Source organism: Zalophus californianus, chromosome 2, assembly GCF_009762305.2.
Source record: "Zalophus californianus isolate mZalCal1 chromosome 2, mZalCal1.pri.v2, whole genome shotgun sequence".
NCBI lineage: Eukaryota > Metazoa > Chordata > Mammalia > Carnivora > Otariidae > Zalophus > Zalophus californianus.
Genome location: NC_045596.1, coordinates 153,539,990 through 153,559,950, shown reverse-complemented (window position 1 = coordinate 153,559,950; position 19,961 = coordinate 153,539,990). Strand labels below are relative to the sequence as shown.

The window sequence follows — 19,961 nt, the reverse complement described above, 5'->3', positions numbered from 1 at the left end:
GATTTCCTTGATCAGAAGCAATGCTACACTGGAATACCATGGAATACCACGATGGTGGATAATGCATTCTGCATGGTATTTTTTGGCACAAGCACTTCATGCAGGGAAGGCAAATGCATATCCAGAGTAAGTTTCTAATCCATCAGGAACAAAACATTGCCCCTTCCATGATGGAAGTGGTCCAGTGTAATTAACCTGCCACCAGGTAGCTGGCTGATCACCCTGTGGAATGGTGCCATATACTGGGGATTTGTTCGTGGTCTCTGCAGTTGAAGATTAGGCACTTGGCAGTAGCCATAGCCAGGTTGGCCTTGGTGACTGGAAGTCCATGTCGCTGACCCCATGCACAAAATCCATCCCTGTCATCGTGGCCACTTTGTTCATGAGCCCACTGGGCTGTGACAGGGGTGACAGAAGGCTGACTGGTATCCCACAGAATAAGTCGTGCTATATCTACTTGACTATTAGAATCCTCCTCTGCTGAGCTCACCCTTTGGAGAACATTCACAGAGGACACAAATGTCTTCACATTTTTTTTGCCCCTACAGAGAGGACTCGCCACATACCTCTTCCCCAAAATTTCTTGTGACCAGTTTTCCAATTGTGTTTCTTCTAAGTCCCTGACCATCCAGCCAAACCATTGGCCACAGCCCATGAAGCAGGTTATAATCACACACCTGATAATTTCTTCTTCCGAGCAAGCACGATGGCCAGGTACACTGCCAGAAGTTCTGCCCATTGGGAAGGTGTTCAGTCACCACTGTCCTTCAGGGAAGTCCCTTCAAGTTGTAATGTAGCACCTGTCCACTTTCAAGTGATGCCTGCATATCATGCAGAACCAATTGTAAACTAGGTCAGAATCTTCTCTTCCTCTGTCAGCTGGTCATTGGTAACTCCCCATAATACCGTAGGTGCAGGCTGGGAGAGGAGGTAGTATAGTAGGAGTGGGGACCATGGGTATTTGGGCCACTTTATCCTGTAACTTACTTGTGCATTCAGGGCCTACTCAGGCCTGATTACATATATACCACTTCCATTGGATTATGGAATGTGGCTCTGTATGCCCAGCTTTATAACTTGGTGGGTCAGAAAGTACCCAGTTCAAGATGGGCAGCTCCGGTCTCATGGTAACTAGATGGTCCTTGGCTAGCATCTAGTCTCTACCCAAGCCCTCTAATAGCCCAAGAGCTGTTTCTCAAAAGGAGGGTAGTGATCCACAGAGGATGGCATGGCTTTGCTTCAAAATCCTAAGGGTCTATAGTGCAGTTCACTTATAGGGATCTGCCAAATGCCCTAAACATCCCTATCTACCACCGCCACTTTAAGCACCATTGGGTCTGCTGGATCATATGGCCCAAGTGGCAAAGCAGCTTAACCAGCAGTCTGGACCTGTTTCAGAGCCTTCTCTTGTCCTGGGTCCCACTCAAAACCAGCATGCTTTGAGATCACTCAGTAAATGGGCTGGAGTAGCACACCCAAGTGAGGAATGTGTATGTTGCCTCCAAAATCGAAAGAGGCCCACTAGATGTGCCTCTTTTTTAATTGTAGGAGGGGCCCAAATGGAACAGGTTATTCTTCACCTTAGAAGGGATATCTCAACATGCCCACATCACTGGACCACTAAAACTTTCACTGAGGTAAAAGACCCTTGAATTTTTTTTTTTAAATTTATTTGAGAGAGACAGAGAGAGAGAGAGAGCTTGAGTGGAGAGAGGGAGAAGGGGGCTCCCTGCAGGGAGCCCAATGCAGGGCTCCATCCCAGGAACCTGAGATCATGACCTGAGCTGAAGGCAGACGCTTAACGACTGAGCCACCCAGGCGCCCCAAAGACCCTTGAATTTTTGTCGTATTTCTGTCCCCTGCTCTGACACATAAATGTCTCACAAAGAGCGAGCTACTACTTACTCGCTCGCTAGGTTCAATCAGTATAATATCATCAATGTAGTGCAAAGGAGAACAAGTTCCCTATGAACTGAAGTATGACATAGAGCTGGAGCACTGAGATCCCCTGAGGCAGGACAGTGACGGTGTATTGCTGGTCTTGCCAGCTGGAAGCAAACTGCTTGTGGTGGGCCTTATGAACAGGTATGGACAAAAAAGCATTTCCCAAATAAATAGCTGCATCCGGGGGATGTGTTAATTTTCTCACGCAATGAAGCTGCCTCTGGTACAGCAGCTACAGTTGGAATCCCAACCTGGTTCAGCTTCGGAAAATCCACTGTCATTCGCCAAGGTCCACCTGTCCTCTGCACTGGCCAAATTGGCAAATTTCAAGTTCTTGGTGGGGGCACTAATCTCTGCAGTCCCTCCAGGAATGCAGGATTGCATTCAGTTAACTATTTTCCTAGATAGGGTCAGTGCCTCTTGGCCTTTTCCACCATAATACCCCTTACTCAACAGATCAGGGAACCAATGTGAGGAGATTCTGCCAGCTTCTTAGTATGTCTGTTCCAGTTATGCATTCCAGAGCTGGGAAAACAACCACAGGGTGGATTCAGGGACCCACTGGGCCTCCTGTGAGATGGACCTCAGTTAAAACCCCATTGATCACCTGACCTCCATAAGCCCCTACTTCGACTGGAGGACCGCAGTGGTGTTTGGGTCTCCTGGAATCAGTGTCCGCTCAGAGCCAGTGTCTAGCAGTCCCCGAAAGGGATGATTACTTTTCCCCAGTGTACAGTTATCCTGGTAAAAAGCTGTAGGTCCTTTTGGGGAAGGCTGGGAAGATTAACAGTATAAATATTTGGTGTATACCGGGGTCCGTTCTCAAGGGTGCCCAGCTTCCCTTTCATTTAAGTCATTCTGGGTTTGTAAACAGGCTCAAGTCCGAGGAGAAGCCATGACTGTTTTTATAATTCAGATTAGATTTTTGTTCACTTGACCTAGAACTTCTCTGCTTGTTCAGAACAAGTAAGAATTTTGTAGGCTTCTTATCTATTTCACTTCTAGGCACACTATGACCAACTAGCCAACGCCACGGGTCTGTGCGTGTCAGCTTATCCCCGTCACTGCATTGACTCTGCTATTATGGTATCCATGCTCTCCTTGCCTTAGGCAGTTGAGTGCCACCATTAGGTATCTGCCACCCCAGGACCCAATTATTCTCATTGTGGTTAGGTTTCCCAGTTGAGTGACTGCAGCTCTCCCTGCAAGGTCTGGCCTACAGTGATCACAGAGCTCTTCAAGGATTCTAAGACTCTCCTCACAGATTTATTTCTCACAGTCATGGTGAAAGGCATGTCTTCTGGACCTTCCCAGGCCGGTGAGTGGGTCTCGGATGACAAACCCACTCCAACATCCCACCTTCCCTGTCTTTGAATCCCTTTCTTCACATGAAATCAAGGCAGATCCAGCACTTCTCTCTCACTCACTGTGGGTCACCTTTTGGCCCATGCTTCAGCCAGCCAACCAAACACACTGTTAGACCCTTTCTAACTCCTCAAGATGCACCATTACATAGAAAATCTCTGCTTAGTCAGCCCCTATCAATAAATTCTGCCCGATCCAACATTATGTTTCTGCCACCATTATCCCACCCCTCTAGTATCCATTTCCACAAATACTCCCCAATTTCTATCTGCATGAATTAGAAAACTCAAGTAGTTCTTTTGGAGTATAGCACACCACCTCATGGGTCATACTCTGTACCTCACCTTTAGGGTCCTGCTGAGAACTGAGTCTAGTTATAGGTCTAGAAGCAAAGAGGGGCGGTGGAGTTGGGTCCTCAGGAGCATCAGCATTGTCTTGCTTGGCAGTGGGGGAGGCCACCGCCCTCTCCTCAGGCAGTGCAGGCTTCAGACAGGGGTTGAGAGGTCATTTTTTAAAAAAAGATTTATTTTTTTTATTATTTTAGAGAAAGAGAGAGTGCAGGGGGGAGAGGCAGAGGGAGAGGGAGAATCTCAAGCAGACTCCCGCTGAGTATGCAGCCCACTGTGGGGCTCAATCCCGCAACCCTGAGATCATGACCTGAGCTAAAATCAAGAGTCAGATGCTTAACTGACTGAGCCACCCGGGTGCTCTGAGAAGTCACTTTTACTGGGGGTGGAGAAACTGTTTCCGCTGTCTAAGATGACTCATCATAATTTAGGGGTCCCGTGTCCCCAGCTCCATCAGGGTCTTCCCACATATCCCCATTCCAACTTTCAGGATCCCATTCCTTCCCAGTCAATGCCTTTACTTTAACAGCAGACACCCCGGGAAGCTGGGAATTCAATCGGCATTGCAATTCAGCCAGTCCCAGGATGAGGTATGTTAGATTTTCAGCAATCTCATCCCCATATCTACAGGGGATAAGGGCAGACATAGAAGCTTGCAGGTCATTTATGTGACACTTGAACTGGAAATTTGAATCCTAAGCTCAACCTTTTCTTTCCCGACTTTGTCCAGTAACATTAGGAGCAACCAATCCTCATTATATTCATTATTTTGACAAAAAGTATTTGAAAGTATCATACACGTGGTCACCCAGATCCTTGCCTCTCATAAGTGGTTGATGAGGAGTCTCCAGTACTTTTCATACCTCTATTATCACGTGATAATAGACAGACTCTTAGGCTGTCTTTACTACCTAGAAATAAGGTCATTAGCATCTTTAAATCTTAGAGAGTCAATTCCAGAAACCCCAGATCAATTTAGAAAACTCATCTTTAAAATTCCGTTCCTTTAGAATGACTCTTGGTACCCAAGTCTGTATTAGTCAGGGTTCTCCAGAGAAACAGAACCAACCAACAGGATATATATATATCCTGTGTCCATTAGGATCTCCGAAAAGAGAGATTGATTTACTATAAGGGATTGAAGGAGTTGGCTCACATGGTATAGAAGCCAGGAAAGCCGAAGATCTTCAGGGTGAGTCAGCAAGCAGGAGACCTGGGAGAGCCAATGGTTTAATTACAATCTGAGTCCAAAAGTGTGAGACCCAGGAAAGCTGATGGTGTAGTTGCAGTCTGAAGGCTGGCAGGCTCAAGACCCAGGAAGAGCCAATGTTTCAGTTCAAACCCAAAGGCAAGAAAGAGCTGATGTCCCAGTTTGAAGCAGTCAGGCAGGAGGAGTTCCTTCTTAGCCTTTTTGTTCTAATAAGGCCTTCAACTGATTGAACGAGGCCCACCCGCATTGTGGATTGACTCAGTCTACTGATTCAAATATTAATCTCATCCAAAAACACCCTCACAGGCATACCTGGAATAATGTTTGACCAAATATCTGGGCACCCCATGGCCCAGTCAAGTTGACTCATGAAATTAACTATCAGACCTGAGAAAGAAGGAGGAATAAGTCAAGCATAACAGGGTCAACATGGATGAGCAGAAGAGTTCCAGGTGGAGGGAGCAATACATACAAAGACCCTGCAGAAAGCGTATGGCATACACATTACCTCCTTTCATTCCCAGGGTCCTGGAAACCCAAAAAGCCTGCAGTGAAGAACTGGGTACCACATGAGGTCTAGCCAAGCTCACACAGCTATCAAGGAATGGACACAGGATTCAAATTCAAGGCAGTTCAGGTCCAAAGTTGCAAGCTGCCTCGAATGGCCTTCTCCAAAGTCACATAAAACCTTGTCCCTCTAAAAGCGCCTGAGCAAATGCAATGTGCTCCTTGGTGACAGTGCAGGCCATTCGGCGGCGTTGCTGTCTACTCCCCATCAATTTCCCTAACCAGGGGCTGGCCTCCTCTTCCCCTCGGGTTACCTCCATCCCCAGCTTACCCCTAGATTCCATATCGAATGGGGGTTCCCTGGACCACTCCTTCAGTTCACTTGAAATGCTCTATGGCTTCTGCTTATGAGAACTTCATTGTGAAATAAACACCGTATTCATCTGCTCAGGTTGCTGGTGCAAAGTACTACAGACCAGGAGGCTTAAAGAACAGAAATGTATTGTCTCACAACTCTGGAGGCCAGAAGTCTGAGACCGGGGTGTCGGCAGGATTGGTTCCTCCTGAGGGCCGTGAGACTCTGTTCCGGGCCTTGAATTGTATGTGGCCGGCTTCTCCCTGGGTCTTGTCATTTTCTCTCTGTGCGGGTCTGTCTCTGTATCCAGTTTCCCCTTTTCATAAAGACACCAGTCATACTGGATTCGGCGTTACCTAGTGGCCACATTTAAAATTGATTCTATGAGGACTCTGTCTCCAAGGAAGGTCATATTCCAAGGTACTGGGAGTTAGGACGTCAGAATACGAATTTTGAGGGGACACAACTCAATCCCAAACAAATACTATTACTTTTTCATTCTACCCTTTCACAGCAGTATTCCCAACAGTTTTTCTCTTGGAAAATAGTCCAAAAGACTCCTAATTGGGATTCTTTTATCCTAGGAATCTGGATGGCTATACCCAGATTCCCTGGACCCTCCCCGAGAAAGCGTGTGTCTTTGTGGAAAGAATGTTCGACCTGAAAATATAACCAGTCTTGGCTCTAAATAATAGAATTAGGTAGCCACTGAGACCTGGCAGTTCCAGAATTTATGGTTTACATTTGGGGGGCCAGACATCTGGGCCTGATAACCTGGGGAGCTCCAAGGAGGAAGGAGGGAGGGCCCCACGATCCCAAACAGCTCTGTTCTCTCCGCAGAGCACAGACTTGGAACGAACCTCTCTGATTCTCTATTTTGCTTTAACCTAGTCTCAAACCTGTATTGCCTTTATTTTATATCAGGGAGCATTTCTACTGTCACTAGGGTTAATTTTTTATTTAATCTAAATTGGTGGTGTTGGGTGGGGGTAGGTCTTGTTTGCCTGTTGTCACATTTTTGCAGCAAACCTAGGTACTGAGTGTTTCTTGGGTAACTGAAACCTTCCCTCAGTATTTCGTCTAGCATACATATCTCTAGGATTCATTTTTCCAGTAAAGGCATTACTAGATAGTTCTTATGGTTCATTCTCTGGTAATTTTGTATTTTTGTTGCACTGAGCCCGAGAACAAGTGAAATATAAAGCTTTCCCAATGACAAAGTCCCTTCACATGCTTTGTTTCATTTTGGCCTCACAACCACCTTTGTATAGTAGACGAGGCAACACCAAGGAGTTGGTGTCTTTATTTTACAGAAAGGTGACCTGAGACTGGGGAAGGTCAAGGCATTAACTCAAGGTCACACTATGATTTTATGTCCTGACCCTTTTCCGCGGCTCTGAGATGCACGTGTCCAGGGTCCAGCCTGAAGAGGAGACACTGAGAGCATGAGCTTGCAGGCACCAGAAACGACTTTCCACTCAGGTCCTGCCTAGGTGTAGGGGTGCGGCGCAGAGAGTGAAAAAGGGAAAGATGATACTCAAAGTGTTGGAGAGGAACCTCATTCTAAGTACCACCCAACAAGAGTCATGGGAATTTATATTTGCTCTTGTGCTAATGATGGCAGAGTTGTCATCAAAGGACCTCATCTTAGCTGGTGAGCAAGGTGGGACATTTGTTTCAGCCATGCCCGACTCTTGGCTCAACCCCTGCACGTCTGTCTACATTCATCTTGGTTGGTAAAGCGGCACGGGTAAAGGCTTTCTCATCGGAGAGAAAATTTCAGGTGCCAAATGTACATCCTTTCCTACAGGCACTTGTTTCTCATTCTTCCCTGCACAGACAGGGGCCACCAGCCTCACATGTTGGAGCTGGCCATGAGGTCTCCCTCTGCCTGGAGCTGAGCTGCTCTCTAGAATACCAGGGGTGGGACAGCAGGGACCACAGCCAGTGTGGAAGGTGCCAAGTGCTGACTGAAGGGCTGGACTCTTAAATGACATGGGAGAGAAGTCTGACTTCTAATTTGCTCTGAGTCTGTAGACAGAATCACTTAATCTTCCTAAGCCTCTGTTTTTTGTTTTTGTTCTTCATCTGTAAGTGAAAGGATAAGACCAGCTGATCCTTGAGACCTCTTCTAGCTCCATTTGCTCAACAGAAAGGCTGTGCTGCTTCCATAGTCTTTGTGCCTCCCATAGGATAGTTCTCTCTTCCTACTCTGTAGGATGATTTCTGTGTCTGTGATAGACAGTGTCTGGGCTAGGACTGTTACTTGGGAACTGGAGACAGGAAACCATCATTGCTTATTAGCCAGGTGACCTTGGACAAGGCTCTTGGCTACTTTCAATTCAGTTTCCCTCATCCACAAATAAGAACATTAATACCTGCCTTACATATATCCCATGAATATCATTGTCAACAATGGGTATGAACAGGTTTTTGTAAACTATAAAATGGTGTCCTAATTTCAGGGATGATTCCAAATCTAATTCGGTTGGTGATGGGCTCCTTGTCTCACTCACCAAAAACCCAGCAGAGTGCCTGGCCTTGGAAGGCACTCAGGAAACATTTGCTCAGTGAGTGCATAATGAAAGCATAAACAAGGCTAGAAGCTGAGGGTGGGCAAGGAAGGTGACACTTGGCCTTTTTTTTTTTTTTTTTTTAAGAGAGAGGGAGAGTGTGTGTGCTCAAGTGGGGAGGGGCAGAGGGAGAGAGAGAATCTTAAGCAGGCTCCACGCCCAGCGAAGAGCCCAACTCGGGGCTCAGTGTCACCACCCAGAGATCACGACCTGAGCTGAAATCAAAAGTCGGACATCTAACCAACTGAACCACCCCGGCGGCCCGACACTTGGCCTGTTTCCGACACACTCGTACTTACAATGCATGGTCCTGGAGGACTGTTTACTAGACTTGTCGGTCTTGAACTCCAATTATTGTCTCCCCAGCACTGCTGAATGAAGCTGACTGTTCTGTTCGACTTCTCTGCCCTGTGGTCCTTATAGCAAATGTACTCACAGCCTCGTATCCTCCTGCATCTTGGCAGCCCTGAACTCCAGCCCCAGGGAAGCTGCTGAAAGCCTTGCTCAGCTTCTCAGTCTGACAGCTGCAGCCTTCTGTGTGGCTTCTCAGCCACTCGGTCCACACTAATCACTAATTGACAAATGCCTCGAGAAGAAACGTGGCAAAGAAAGCCAGGCTTTAAGGGCTCTCCCTTCTCCCTGTGATTTTGGCCTTTGGTCTCTCTCCCAAGCCATCAGAAGGATGTCTTGCTACTTGATCTGATCTGATGATTCGGATTGTTCTCCGTGGGAACTTTGGTCAGCTGCAGTCTCGTGTGCCACAGAATACAAGTGCATCGTCATTTTTCCTGTGTTCCTTGGGTAACAGCCACCTGTACTGACAGTCCCTGACTCAGGTCAACATTTTCAGTGAATAGAGGGAAGCCTGAAGTGCAAGGAGGGACAGACACTTACCCAGCTATCTGCTTTGTTAATACCAGAGCTGGGGCCCAAACCTGGGTCCCCCAAAGGCCAGGCCAGTGTGCCTTCCATGGCACCAGTCTTCCAACAGGGGCCCCTTCTGTTTCTACTTCTTTCTGTCCTTGTAAGCTGGCCTGCTGCTTTGGACCATGAGAAGGACTGTGAGCTCCTCCTGCCCACGTGCTACCCCACCCATGGGTGGGCCGTGTTGGGTGCTGACAGACTTGGTGCTTCTGCACACACACACACACACACACACACACACACACACACACACACACACCCCTCCGGGTTCCCAGTGCGGACCAGGAGCAGACCACCTACTTGTCCCAGACATGCAGTCAGTTGTGGCTCTACCCTAATGGGCCGGGATGGCCTAATTACAGTCTCTGGCTTCCTGAGTAATTATGGGCCTCCCCAGAACTCCAGGGTGCTCCGTGCCTCTCCCCCAACTCTGCACCTCCGCCTCTGCCGCTCAGTTTCCTCCTTTGCCTTAAATGTCCCCCCGCTGCCCAGAGCAGGATCCAGCCCTCCCCTCCTTTGCCCTTAGCCCTACTGATACCAGGATCTGATTATGGGCTGCATCAAGGGCACCCTGTCCTGCAGAGTGCCTCGGTCAGCCTCTGTCCACATTCCTGGCTCCTAAGCTAACCACAAAACTACGGTTGTTTACTTCCTCCCAGGCTAGACCCAGGTCCCGCCGGCCCTCCCCTCTGACTGCATGATTCACGGCCGGCCCAGCAGGGACCGGTTGAGGCTCGGCTCACCTTCAGGTTCCCCTTCCCTGCTCCGTGTGGACCGTCTGTCTCCTCTGGGCAGCACCAGGCAGGAGGCCCTGGCAGGGGGAGGCAGGGAGGGGCTGGGGAAAGGGCCAGGAGCCCCAGCCACAGCGTGACGAGGACCAGAGGCAGCAGCGTCGGGGGAAGGAGCATGGGTTTCAGAGCTGCAGGCCTGGCTTTGAGTCCTGTCTCTACCCCTTCCTGTTGATGACGTTGGGCAAGCTGCCAGCCCCCGCACCCCCACTCCTCATCTGTAGAACGGGACAGCAAGCTCTGTGTGCAGCGCCGACACAGGAGAGACTCGGTAGACACATGTTCGCTGCTCTCATTGTCCTTCCCTTCTCCAAGAGAAGGCAGGTCACAGAGAAGTTAGAGAGTGAGCGGGGGGTGGGGGGGTGTCGCAGGCACAGGCACACCGACACGGGCCAGGCTCCATCTACTGGTCCCGGACGTGGACAGCGAGGGAGGCCTGGTAAGTAGCCCCAGACGTGGCCACCCCACCTGATGTCTTCAAGGGAACTGTCTAGGACGCCCTTCTGTGTCCTCAGAGATGGGGTCCGTGGGGGCAGCCACGACTGGGGGTGTGGAGAAGGGAGGTGGCTCTTTTCCCTGACGTCCTCCTTCCCCCTCAGGCTGGGGGCTGCCACCTCCTGGGGCAACGAGGTGGGCACACACCTTCTCCCTGGGCACATGGGCGCCCAGCCTTCCCCATCCAGGGAAGCCGCCAGGAGCTCCCCCAGGAAGAGGAGGCTTCGAGGGCTGGGGGGACGGGCAGAAGAGGGGGCCTTTACCCTCTGCCTTTTTTCCCTCACTACTGGTGTAGAGACCCTGAGAAGTCCTGGCAGCCAGCTGCTGTGCCCCTTGAGCAAGAGAGGAGCGGGCACCTGATGAAGACAGTGGCGAGGGAAGGATGGGGTCCCGGGGAGAGAGTGAGGGGGCTCCTGCCGGACCAGGAGGCTGCTCAGACAGGGCGCCCTCGTTGAGAGGAGACTTCTCGCGCTTTTCCTGAGATTCTGCTGGAAATGGGGAGTGTGGACCGCTCCATCCAGGGAACGAGGATGGAAGGCACAGCCGTGGTTGTAAGGAGAGAGGGTGAAGAACCAGGGAGCTGTGTTCCTGGAGCAGGCAGAGGCTGAGCCCAGGGAAGCAGGCCAGGGAGCAGGGACAGAAGCAGGAGGAGGGGTGGTGGCGCAGCTCAGGGGCCCTTCGGAACTGTCAAGTGCGACTCTCAATTTTATAGACGAGAGCCGAGCTCCAGAGTGGGCGGGAAGGCACCCAGCATTGCTCCAGGGCCCTCTGAGTCCCATCTGCCCACCCAGCCTCCAGGGGCCTCTCCACCTCTGATGGCTCTGCTGGCCCAGGTGCCGAGGCCAGAGCTGGGGTGAAGACCGACCGGTGCCATGACTTTGCCAGCTCCTAGCATGTCCTGCCAGGCTGCGGCGGGGGGGGGGGGGGGGGGGGGGGGGGAGAGGTCCCCGCATGGGCCCCTCCTTGTCCCAGGTTGTTTGGGCTGCCTCACTGCAGGCGGCAGGGCGGGGTGAGGGGCTGGGGGAGGCCCTCTGCAGACTGAAAAGCAGGTCCTGCCTTCTGGCTGCTCCCAGGCCAGGTCCCCTCCAGAGCCCTCCAGCCCCACCCCTGCCCCCGCCAGCCGGGTGACGGAATCCCCTCCTGTGCAGTTGGCCGGCCACGTGAGCTGAGTCCACACAGGGCCACATCCCCCTGTGTGGGGGGAAGTGGGCATGGGCAGGCGGGGGCAGGGAATGGCTGGAAGGTTTTTATTGGCCCTCGTGGGGCTGACTCTGTCTGGGCTCCAGTTTCCAGTTTAGATCCCAATTTAGATCTTAAAGAGGATGGTGTCACTGACACTCTGTGTTCCACAGAAACACTCTGGGAAGCAGACACGCAGGGAGCAGCAGGGGTGGGGAGCATGGGGGGTGGGGTGGGTAGTGAGGGTGGGCAGTGGGTAGCATCAGCCAGGATTCACAGCAGTTGCTTTTTCATTAGCTGGGGAGGAGGCCCTGGCATCGCAGACCTGGGTCACGGCCATTGGCAGGCCTCCCAGCTCCCAGCTCCCAGCTGCAGAATCCCTCCTCCCCAAGAGGCCCACCTGGGTTCTAGTTTCTGCTCAAGGGCCCCTGAGGATACTGCTTTACCTCTCTGGGCTTTCGCTGCCTCCTCTGTGAAATGCAGGAACTGGACTGGCTCCCACCTTGCTCGAAAATGCTGGAAGTCTTTTGCAAGAGGAATGATGTAGCAGCAGAATTCTCAGGGAGAGCTGAGTCTGGGCATGAGAATTCATTCCCCAGGCCAGCCCTGGGGCGCACTGCTCCCACCAACCCTACCCAGCATCCTTTGCAGAGACCACTGAAGAAAGCCAGGTCTTTGCTGGGCCTTTGCTGCATGATCCTCATGAAGCCAGAGGGTCCTCTTTCCTCCATGCTCTGGGCATTGAGAAATGCCTTGGACAGAGTGATGGCCACACTCTGCTTTGTGTCCTCAGGGTTGGTACAACTCTGGGAGGTGGTGACTCTCAGATCCACATAGTCAGAAGGATATTACGGTCAACTGACCCCTGGCTTGGGAGCTAACCTGGGCCCTTTAAGGACAAACCACATCTTTATCTGGGCATCTCCCCCAGGTGCTAGGCCAGAGCCGGGTGGGAGCAGGGGGCCACAGCTGTGGGGGAGTTCTCTGCCACATGCCAGGCGCCATGCCCAGGGTGGGGGATGTGAGCCATGACCCTCACTCTTTTCCTGGGGTTCCATAGTCTATCAGGGTCTACCAGATAGGCAAACCCTTGGGTTTGCTTTCGCTATACTGTGACTTTTTCTACGCGTCACCTGCACGATTCAGCAAGTAGTAGCCTCAGGAGCTCCGAGAATAGGCTGGGGTAGTCAGGGTGGGCCTCCTGGAAGAGCTGTCCTTTCTCTGGGCTGTTGTGCCCATGCACTCATCCTGGGAAGGGTCTGTCTCTCGTGCCTCACTTTTTTGGTTTTCTGCCCCATGTTACCTGACTCCATCTCTGTCTAGTCCCCTGAGAGTCATGCGCAGAGCCCAAGGTGTGAGGTCCGTGGGGAAGGGGGGTTATCAAAGACCACGAGAAGGTATAGAAGGCCAGGCCGGCCTCCAGACCTGGACAGTCTTGGCCATTTCCCAGAGCTGCCCAGCTCTCTCAGTTCCCAAACTGAGCCCTGAAGTCGGAACAATGAATTCTCACTGTGCACCAGGCCTCAAGCACGTTTACACGCCTTGTCTCCGAATCCCCGCTAGCCTGTAGGTGAGGCTTCTCGCCCCCACTGCACAGGTGGTCTGGCTGACCTAGAGAAGTCACGGGATCGGCCCGTGCTCTGTCAGTTGGCAGACCTGGCCCTGGTGTCTGGCTAACCCTCGGGCTCGTCCCTGTGGCCTGGGCACCACACCTGCTTCATGGGAAAGCCTCAGGGGACCTGCCCCTCGTGCACTGACTTCTCCCCCCTTTTCTCTGGCCCTAGGTGCTCCCGGCCCTCCAGGACCAAGAGGACCCAAAGGAGACATGGGCACGAAGGGGCCCATTGGCAGCAGAGGACCAAAAGGAGACCCTGGTAGCTTCGGCCCCCCGGGACCCCAGGGGCCTCAGGGGCAGCCTGGAGACCCAGGACCTGTGGGAGAAAGGGGGCCGGTTGGCCTTCGAGGTTTCCCAGGCCTCAAAGGCGCAAAGGGAAGCTTTGGAAGTGGAGGCCCAAGAGGACAGCCAGGCCCCAAGGGGGACGTGGGGCCCCCAGGGCCAGAGGGGCCCCCAGGGTCTCCGGGACCCTCAGGGCCTCAGGGAAAACCAGGGATTGCTGGGAAGACAGGGTCCCCGGGCCAGCGGGGGCCCATGGGGCTTAAGGGTGAGCCAGGGATCCAGGGGCCCCCTGGACCCCCAGGGCCCCCAGGCCCACCAGGAAGCCAGAGCCGCTACTAAGGGCCCCAGTCCCAGACACTGCTACACAGGATGGCGGGAAAGGCCTCAGGGCAGAGCGAGCCCCCCAGAAAGCCACACCTACAGACAGCTGTGGTCCTTTGATCCCAAAGGGGCCTCCCCCTGGCCTGTCCCTGCACCTCCGGGCTCCACAGTACTGACTGTACCACAGACAGCAGCCCCTCACCCACGCGCGCGCGCGCACGCGGACACGCACACACGTTTCTCTGCTGGCCGGGGGGTGGGTGGGGGGGTGGGCAACCGGGCTTCCCTGGCTGGGCAAGAGGAGAGGGCAGGGGGAGATGGCCCCTCTCCTGTGACGGAGCCTGCCAAGGAGGTGGCTACCTTGGGGGGGAAGGTCTTGAATCTATTTCTGAATTCTTGACCAACTCAGCTTTCCAGCGTCTTCAGAACCAACCTGGCCAGCAGTTCCCTGTGGCTCCCAGCGCTTGAAAAGACCCAGGAAAACCTTTGCAGGGGATGTGGTTCAAACTCTAGGGACAAGGGGGATTTGGCGACCAAAAACATTCTCCTCCTAACTGTGGGAATGGAGTCCCGGCAGCTGCCCCTGCCTCACCTGGGCCAGAGGGACTCCACCTGCGCCGCTGTCCCCGGGCTCTGCGCACCATGCTCCCATGAGTTCAGCAATTTTTTCATGTCTCCAGAAAATTCCTCACGTCATCCTTGCCTCCTTCTCCCAGGAGCATCCCAGAAGAAATCCAAGGAGGAGTCTCATCTGCATGGGAAGGCTATCTAGGCCCTGGAACATTCTCCCAGAGTGGTGCCCCGCAGCTGGGACACTGGAGGAAGGTGGGGTGGGGGGGCAGAAGCACGTGTGAAGAGGCCGGGGTCAGCGGGCCGTCTGTGGAGTTGGCTCCCTTGCTCTGCACCAGGCCAGCCTGCCCCACTCCTGGGACGGGGCCCCTCTGTGGCGGCTGATGGAGGCCAAGCCGGGTAACAACAGCTCTCCCCTCCTGCACCCAGCTCTCCTGCCCACAGGTGCCCGCTGACCTCACCCTACCATGACTCAGAATGGCCCGAGGCCTCTCTTCATGGGCAGCAAGACTGGACGTGAAGACAGAAGGGCCTGAACGTGTACAAGAGGCTCACTTTGACATCACCCCTCACCACCTCCAGCTTCCTGCGCACACGGGCACACAGGAGCCCTGGGAAGCTCCCCTGGCAAGGTGAAGGCAGCCCACAGGCTAAACTGGTTGTAGAGCTGCCCTCCTTTGTGTACAACAGACTCCGACCACTCCTGGGCCGGGGCATGGAGCTGTCTCCTCCCCGGCCCGACTCAGACACCAGCCCCTTTCCGCCTTCCGAAAGCCTTCATGCCACCTCCCCTCTCGTAATAGGTGTGCAACTGGTTTGCACTCCCGCCCGCCCCCACTGCCGTGTAATCCTGTCTACATATGATATCATGCGACGTAGTATTACTGACTCAGTAAAGAGCTCTTTCCAGGAGGGAGGTGTCTTCTGGTCCTTTCGGCCCAACCAGGGTCATAATGCCTCACCGGCCCTTGAAGGGAAACCAGTGGACAAGGGGTCTCCTAGATACTCACTGTGGAGTATGGGTCTCACCCCCTTACTCTCCATCTAGAAACACTGAGCTCTGCCAGGAATTCACGGTGGTCCTGTTGGGGCCAGGCACCAAGAGCAATGTGGGGGAATTACCCACAACGAGCAGGAGCCCAGTGAGAAACAAGGTGAGCTTTTTTATTCTTGCAGCAGGCTAAAATGGGTCCTGGACATGTGAGTGATACCTTCCCGAGGCTTCCCTCTGCTGCTTCTAAGACTGGCAGATAAAAGAGAAAAGGAGGAAGAGACCAGGCTAGACCTTCCCCCCGAAGGCCTGGCTCTCCAGGATCCACAGCTGGGTCCCCTGTGAATCAGCCAGGTTGATGGACCAGGCTAACATCTCAGTCCATTTGGGTCGCTATCACAGAACACCACAGCCTGACTTATAAACAGCAGACATTTCTTTCTCGAGGTTCTGGACGCCAAAAGTCCACGCTCAAGGTGCTGGCAGATTTTAGGGTCTGGTGAGGCCCTGCTTCCTGGCTCACAGCTGGCCATATTCTCACCCTGCCCTCAAATGGCAGGAAGGGGGAGGAAGCTCTCTGGGGCCCCTTTTATAAAGGCCCTAATCCCATTCGTGAGGGCTCCACCCTCAAGACCTAAACACCTTCCAAAAATTCCACGTCCTAATACCATCCCACGGGGGGTTAGGGTTTCAACATATAAATTTGGGGGAGACACAAATATTCAGTATGGTAAGATAGTGTATTCATTTGCTGGTAAAACATGGCCTAGACGAAGTCCTAGGCCCTGTTTTGCTTTTGTATTTTGTACTTTTGTATTTTTGTATTTTCACCAGAGAAACAAAACCAATAGACTAAACAGTAGTCCCCCGTTATCTGTGAAGGATATGTTCCAAGACCCCCAGTGGATGCCTGAAACCACAGATAGTACTAGACCCTATATATATATTATACTTTTTTCCCCAAATATACATACCTATGATAAAGTTTAATTTATAAATTAGGCACAGTGAAGAGGTTAACAACAACAATAATAAATAGAACAATTATAACAATACACTGTAATAAAAGTTCTGTGAATGTGGTCTCTTTTTCTCACTCTCAAAATATCTTATTGTACTGTACTCACCCTTCTTGTAGGGATGTGAGATGATAAAATGCCCATGTGATAGGATGAAGTGAGGTGACGGACGTAGGCATTAGGACCTACATGTTGGGCTACTGTTGACCTTCTGCCCATGGGTCGGAAGGAGGATCATCAGCTTCCGGACTGTGGTTGACAGTGGTAACTATAAACTTGGAAAGCAAAACTGCGGATAAGGGCAGACTACTGTATACATATGTGTGTGTGTGTGTATATCGGGGTCGGGAGCGGGGGGACAGAGGGAGATACAGAGACTGAGAAGTCCCATGATCTTCTGTGTGCAGGCTGTCGATCCGGGAGCACCAATGGTGTAGTTCTAGTCTGAGTCCAAAGACCAGGGAACCAGGAGAGTTCCTAGTGTAAATTCCAGTCCAAGGCAGGAGAAGACCCATGTCCTAGCTCACACAGCCAGGCAGAGAGAGAATTCTCCCTTTCTTCACCTTTTTGTTTTACTCTCTCGCCCTCTGCAGATGGGATGATTGATACCTACCCGCTGTAGCGAAGCTGATCTTCTTTGCTCAATCTACCCATTCAATTGCGAATCTCTTCTGGAAACATCCTCACAGACACACCTAGAAATAATGTTTAGCACAGAGGCCTTGTGCCGTGGGGGTCACCTCTAGGAGGGGAGGGTGGCACAGAGTGAACGATAGGTCTCCACCTCAAGCCGCACATGAGGCAGGCCAAGGGGTGGGAGAAGAAGGGGGCCCTGGGGACAAGAGTGACAGGTGAGGCCGAGGAGGCCGGGGAAGGCGTCACCCAGGTTGTAGCAGAGTTTGTGGGCCTTGAAGGAGGCAGTGGGGACCATCCAGTGGTGTCATTTTACAGCCTGGGTCCCCAAGAACACCTCCAGGAAATTCCAGACAATCACTGTCCAGGGTGGGGTTGACGGCATGGCTGGCGGGGGCCATGCTCCCCAGCATGAGCCAGGGGTCCCGGGAGCTGGGGGAGCCCTAGCCTGAGGGCAAGCCAATGTCCTGGAGTCAAAGTCTGGACAAGGTAGATCTGCGATCCATTCCAAGGGATGAGTTGGGACCCACAGAATGAGAGACAAGGCTCCAAGGATCAAAAACCGAGCGATTTGAGAGCATAGCCGCAAACAGGTAAGAAAAACTCATGTGTCCTGGACAACTGTCCCCAGCCTCCCTGGCCGTGTGGTTTGGAGGGGGGTACACAGAGAGGGGGTCACATGGTAAAATTAGAGACACGAGAGCAAGACTGACGCTGAGCAAAGCTGGCCATGAACTCTGTGGTTGGCAATAAAGGAATAAGAGAATCATAACGACATTAATAATAACACACACCAGTGGAGGATTTACTATGCAACAGAAGACCATTCTAAAGACTTTACAGGGCTCCTGGGTGGCTCAGTTGGTTAAGCGACTGCCTTCGGCTCGGGTCATGATCCTGGAGTCCCGGGATCGAGTCCCACATCGGGCTCCCTGCTCGGCGGGGACTCTGCTTCTCCCTCTGACCCTCTTCCCTCTCGTGCTCTCTATCTCTCATTCTCTCTCTCTCAAATAAATTAAAAAAAAAAATCTTTAAAGACTTTACACATCTAATCCTCACTACAATTTATAGTGTAGCTCTTCTGTCTATATGTACTATTATTATTCCCACTTTACACATGGGAAAACTGAGGTTTGGAGAGATTAACTTCCCAAAGTCACACAGATAATGAGTTTTTAGATGTACCTCTATTGAAACTCAGCCTTAGGCGAGTTACCCTCTCCGAGCTTCTGTTCCCTTCCTGTAAAATGGCTGTTATAATTGTACCTACCTCTTGAAGTCATTGAGGGGATTAAGTAAGAGGATACTGTAAAACAACAACAACAACAACAACATCCAGCTGACTAAATCGGAAGATCCAATGGGCTTCATTAAATGATTCATGAATCAGGCAGCACCCCGTCTGGCAAATAGAGGGGCACTTGGAGGAATTGTACAAAATGGAGAGTTTTTATGGGGGGGCAAAAAATTATAAGCAAAAGAAAAGAAAGGATCATTGCAGGCACAATCACCTTCCCATGGTGGGAATAGCAGGGGGTTTTATGATGCAGATTACCTCATCTTCCTTTGGGGAAGGGAGAAGACCCATGTCCACAGATGATCTCATTGGCGCTTATCAGAAAATTCCTGATTGACAGGTTGAGACCTACATTTGCAGGGGAGATTGAAACTGCAGTTAGGTTAGGTATGAAGCCCAGGTTTGATGACCTGGCCTGGCCCAAGTACCGCCATTTGGGGCCCGTGATTTTCTTTTTAACAATGCACTTGGCCAATTGCCTGGTACATTAGTCAGCTCAGGCTGCCATAACAAAGTACCACAGGCTGGGTGGCTCAACCAATACAAATGAATTTTCTCAGGGTTCTGGAGGCTAGGAAGTCCAAGGGCAAGATGCCAGATCTTCCTGGCTTGCTGTGTCATCTGGTTCCAGGGTCGGGGGTGGGGAGAGAAGTGTCTGGGAGGAGAGAAAAGGAGTGAGAGAGAGCACGCTTTTCCTTTTCTTATAAGGCCACGGTCCTAACAGATTAGGACCCCACTCTTATGATCTCATTTAACCCCAGTTACCTCCTAGTATCCTATCTCCAGATACAGTCACATGGGGGGTTAGGACTTCAGCATGTGGACTTTGTGTAGACACAATCCAGTCCGTAGAATACGTGGCGGTGGTGATTATGCTACTAGCAGCCATTGTCACGAGGGTCATTATACAGATCCAGAGCTTCCCGAATGGCCGTGGCACCCACCACTGTCCTCTGCAGATGACCAGCCAGAACTCCAGCCCCTGCAACTCCCACTCCCACATTCTCTGCATTCTTAGATCCAAGAGTGAGCTGGTGCATCACCAGGCTCAGCCTCTCTACTTGCCAAGACAGAAAGCAAAGACTGCTAGAGGTGAAGAGTTTGTCACCATCTAGGACTAGAACTCAGGCCTCTCGGGTCCTGGTCCCCGCAACTTCTCACATCTCTGGTTGTGCTGCAACTCTACTTCTTGGGCCCCTTTGCTGTTGGTCACAACCATTGAGCACCTCCTGATGCACATTCCCCAGAAAGTACCTCCTAGTCCCTTTCTCTCATCAAATGGCCCCTACTACTAATGTGACCCTTCATAGTATCCAGACCATTTTAGGTGCCGCTGGGAAGCCCAAGAGCTGGGCCCAGGTGTCAGTGGAGTGGGGTGGGGCGGGGGGGAGCTGGAACCATCAAGCGTGTAGCAAACACTCTGAACCGGTACACTGTTCTGTGCAAACACTGTGGGAGATGGATCCACCCACTTCATAGTGGGATGATTGGGTGGACTCCATGGTGGAGTTCCTTCACGGACATGGAACTGGAGCAGGTCATGCTT

General features: G+C 52.0%; 1 protein-coding gene across 9 annotated transcripts in view; it reads left to right on the top strand.

Annotated features, from left to right (window-relative positions):
• Positions 1–19,771, top strand: part of SCARA3 (scavenger receptor class A member 3) — a 53,617-nt gene extending 33,846 nt beyond the window's left edge. For 5 of the 9 annotated variants that reach the window (XM_027597996.2, XM_027597997.2, XM_027597995.2 and 2 more), the window contains one exon: positions 13,472–16,473. In XM_027597996.2, coding sequence (XP_027453797.1) covers positions 13,472–13,923 — 452 coding nt within the window. In that variant the 3' untranslated portion in view covers positions 13,924–16,473. Of the gene's footprint in view, positions 1–13,471; positions 16,474–17,078 lie in introns of those variants that run through there. The other 4 variants (XR_003520632.2, XM_027597999.2, XM_027597998.2 and 1 more) reach the window with 4 other exon arrangements.
• Positions 19,772–19,961: the final 190 nt, after the last annotated feature.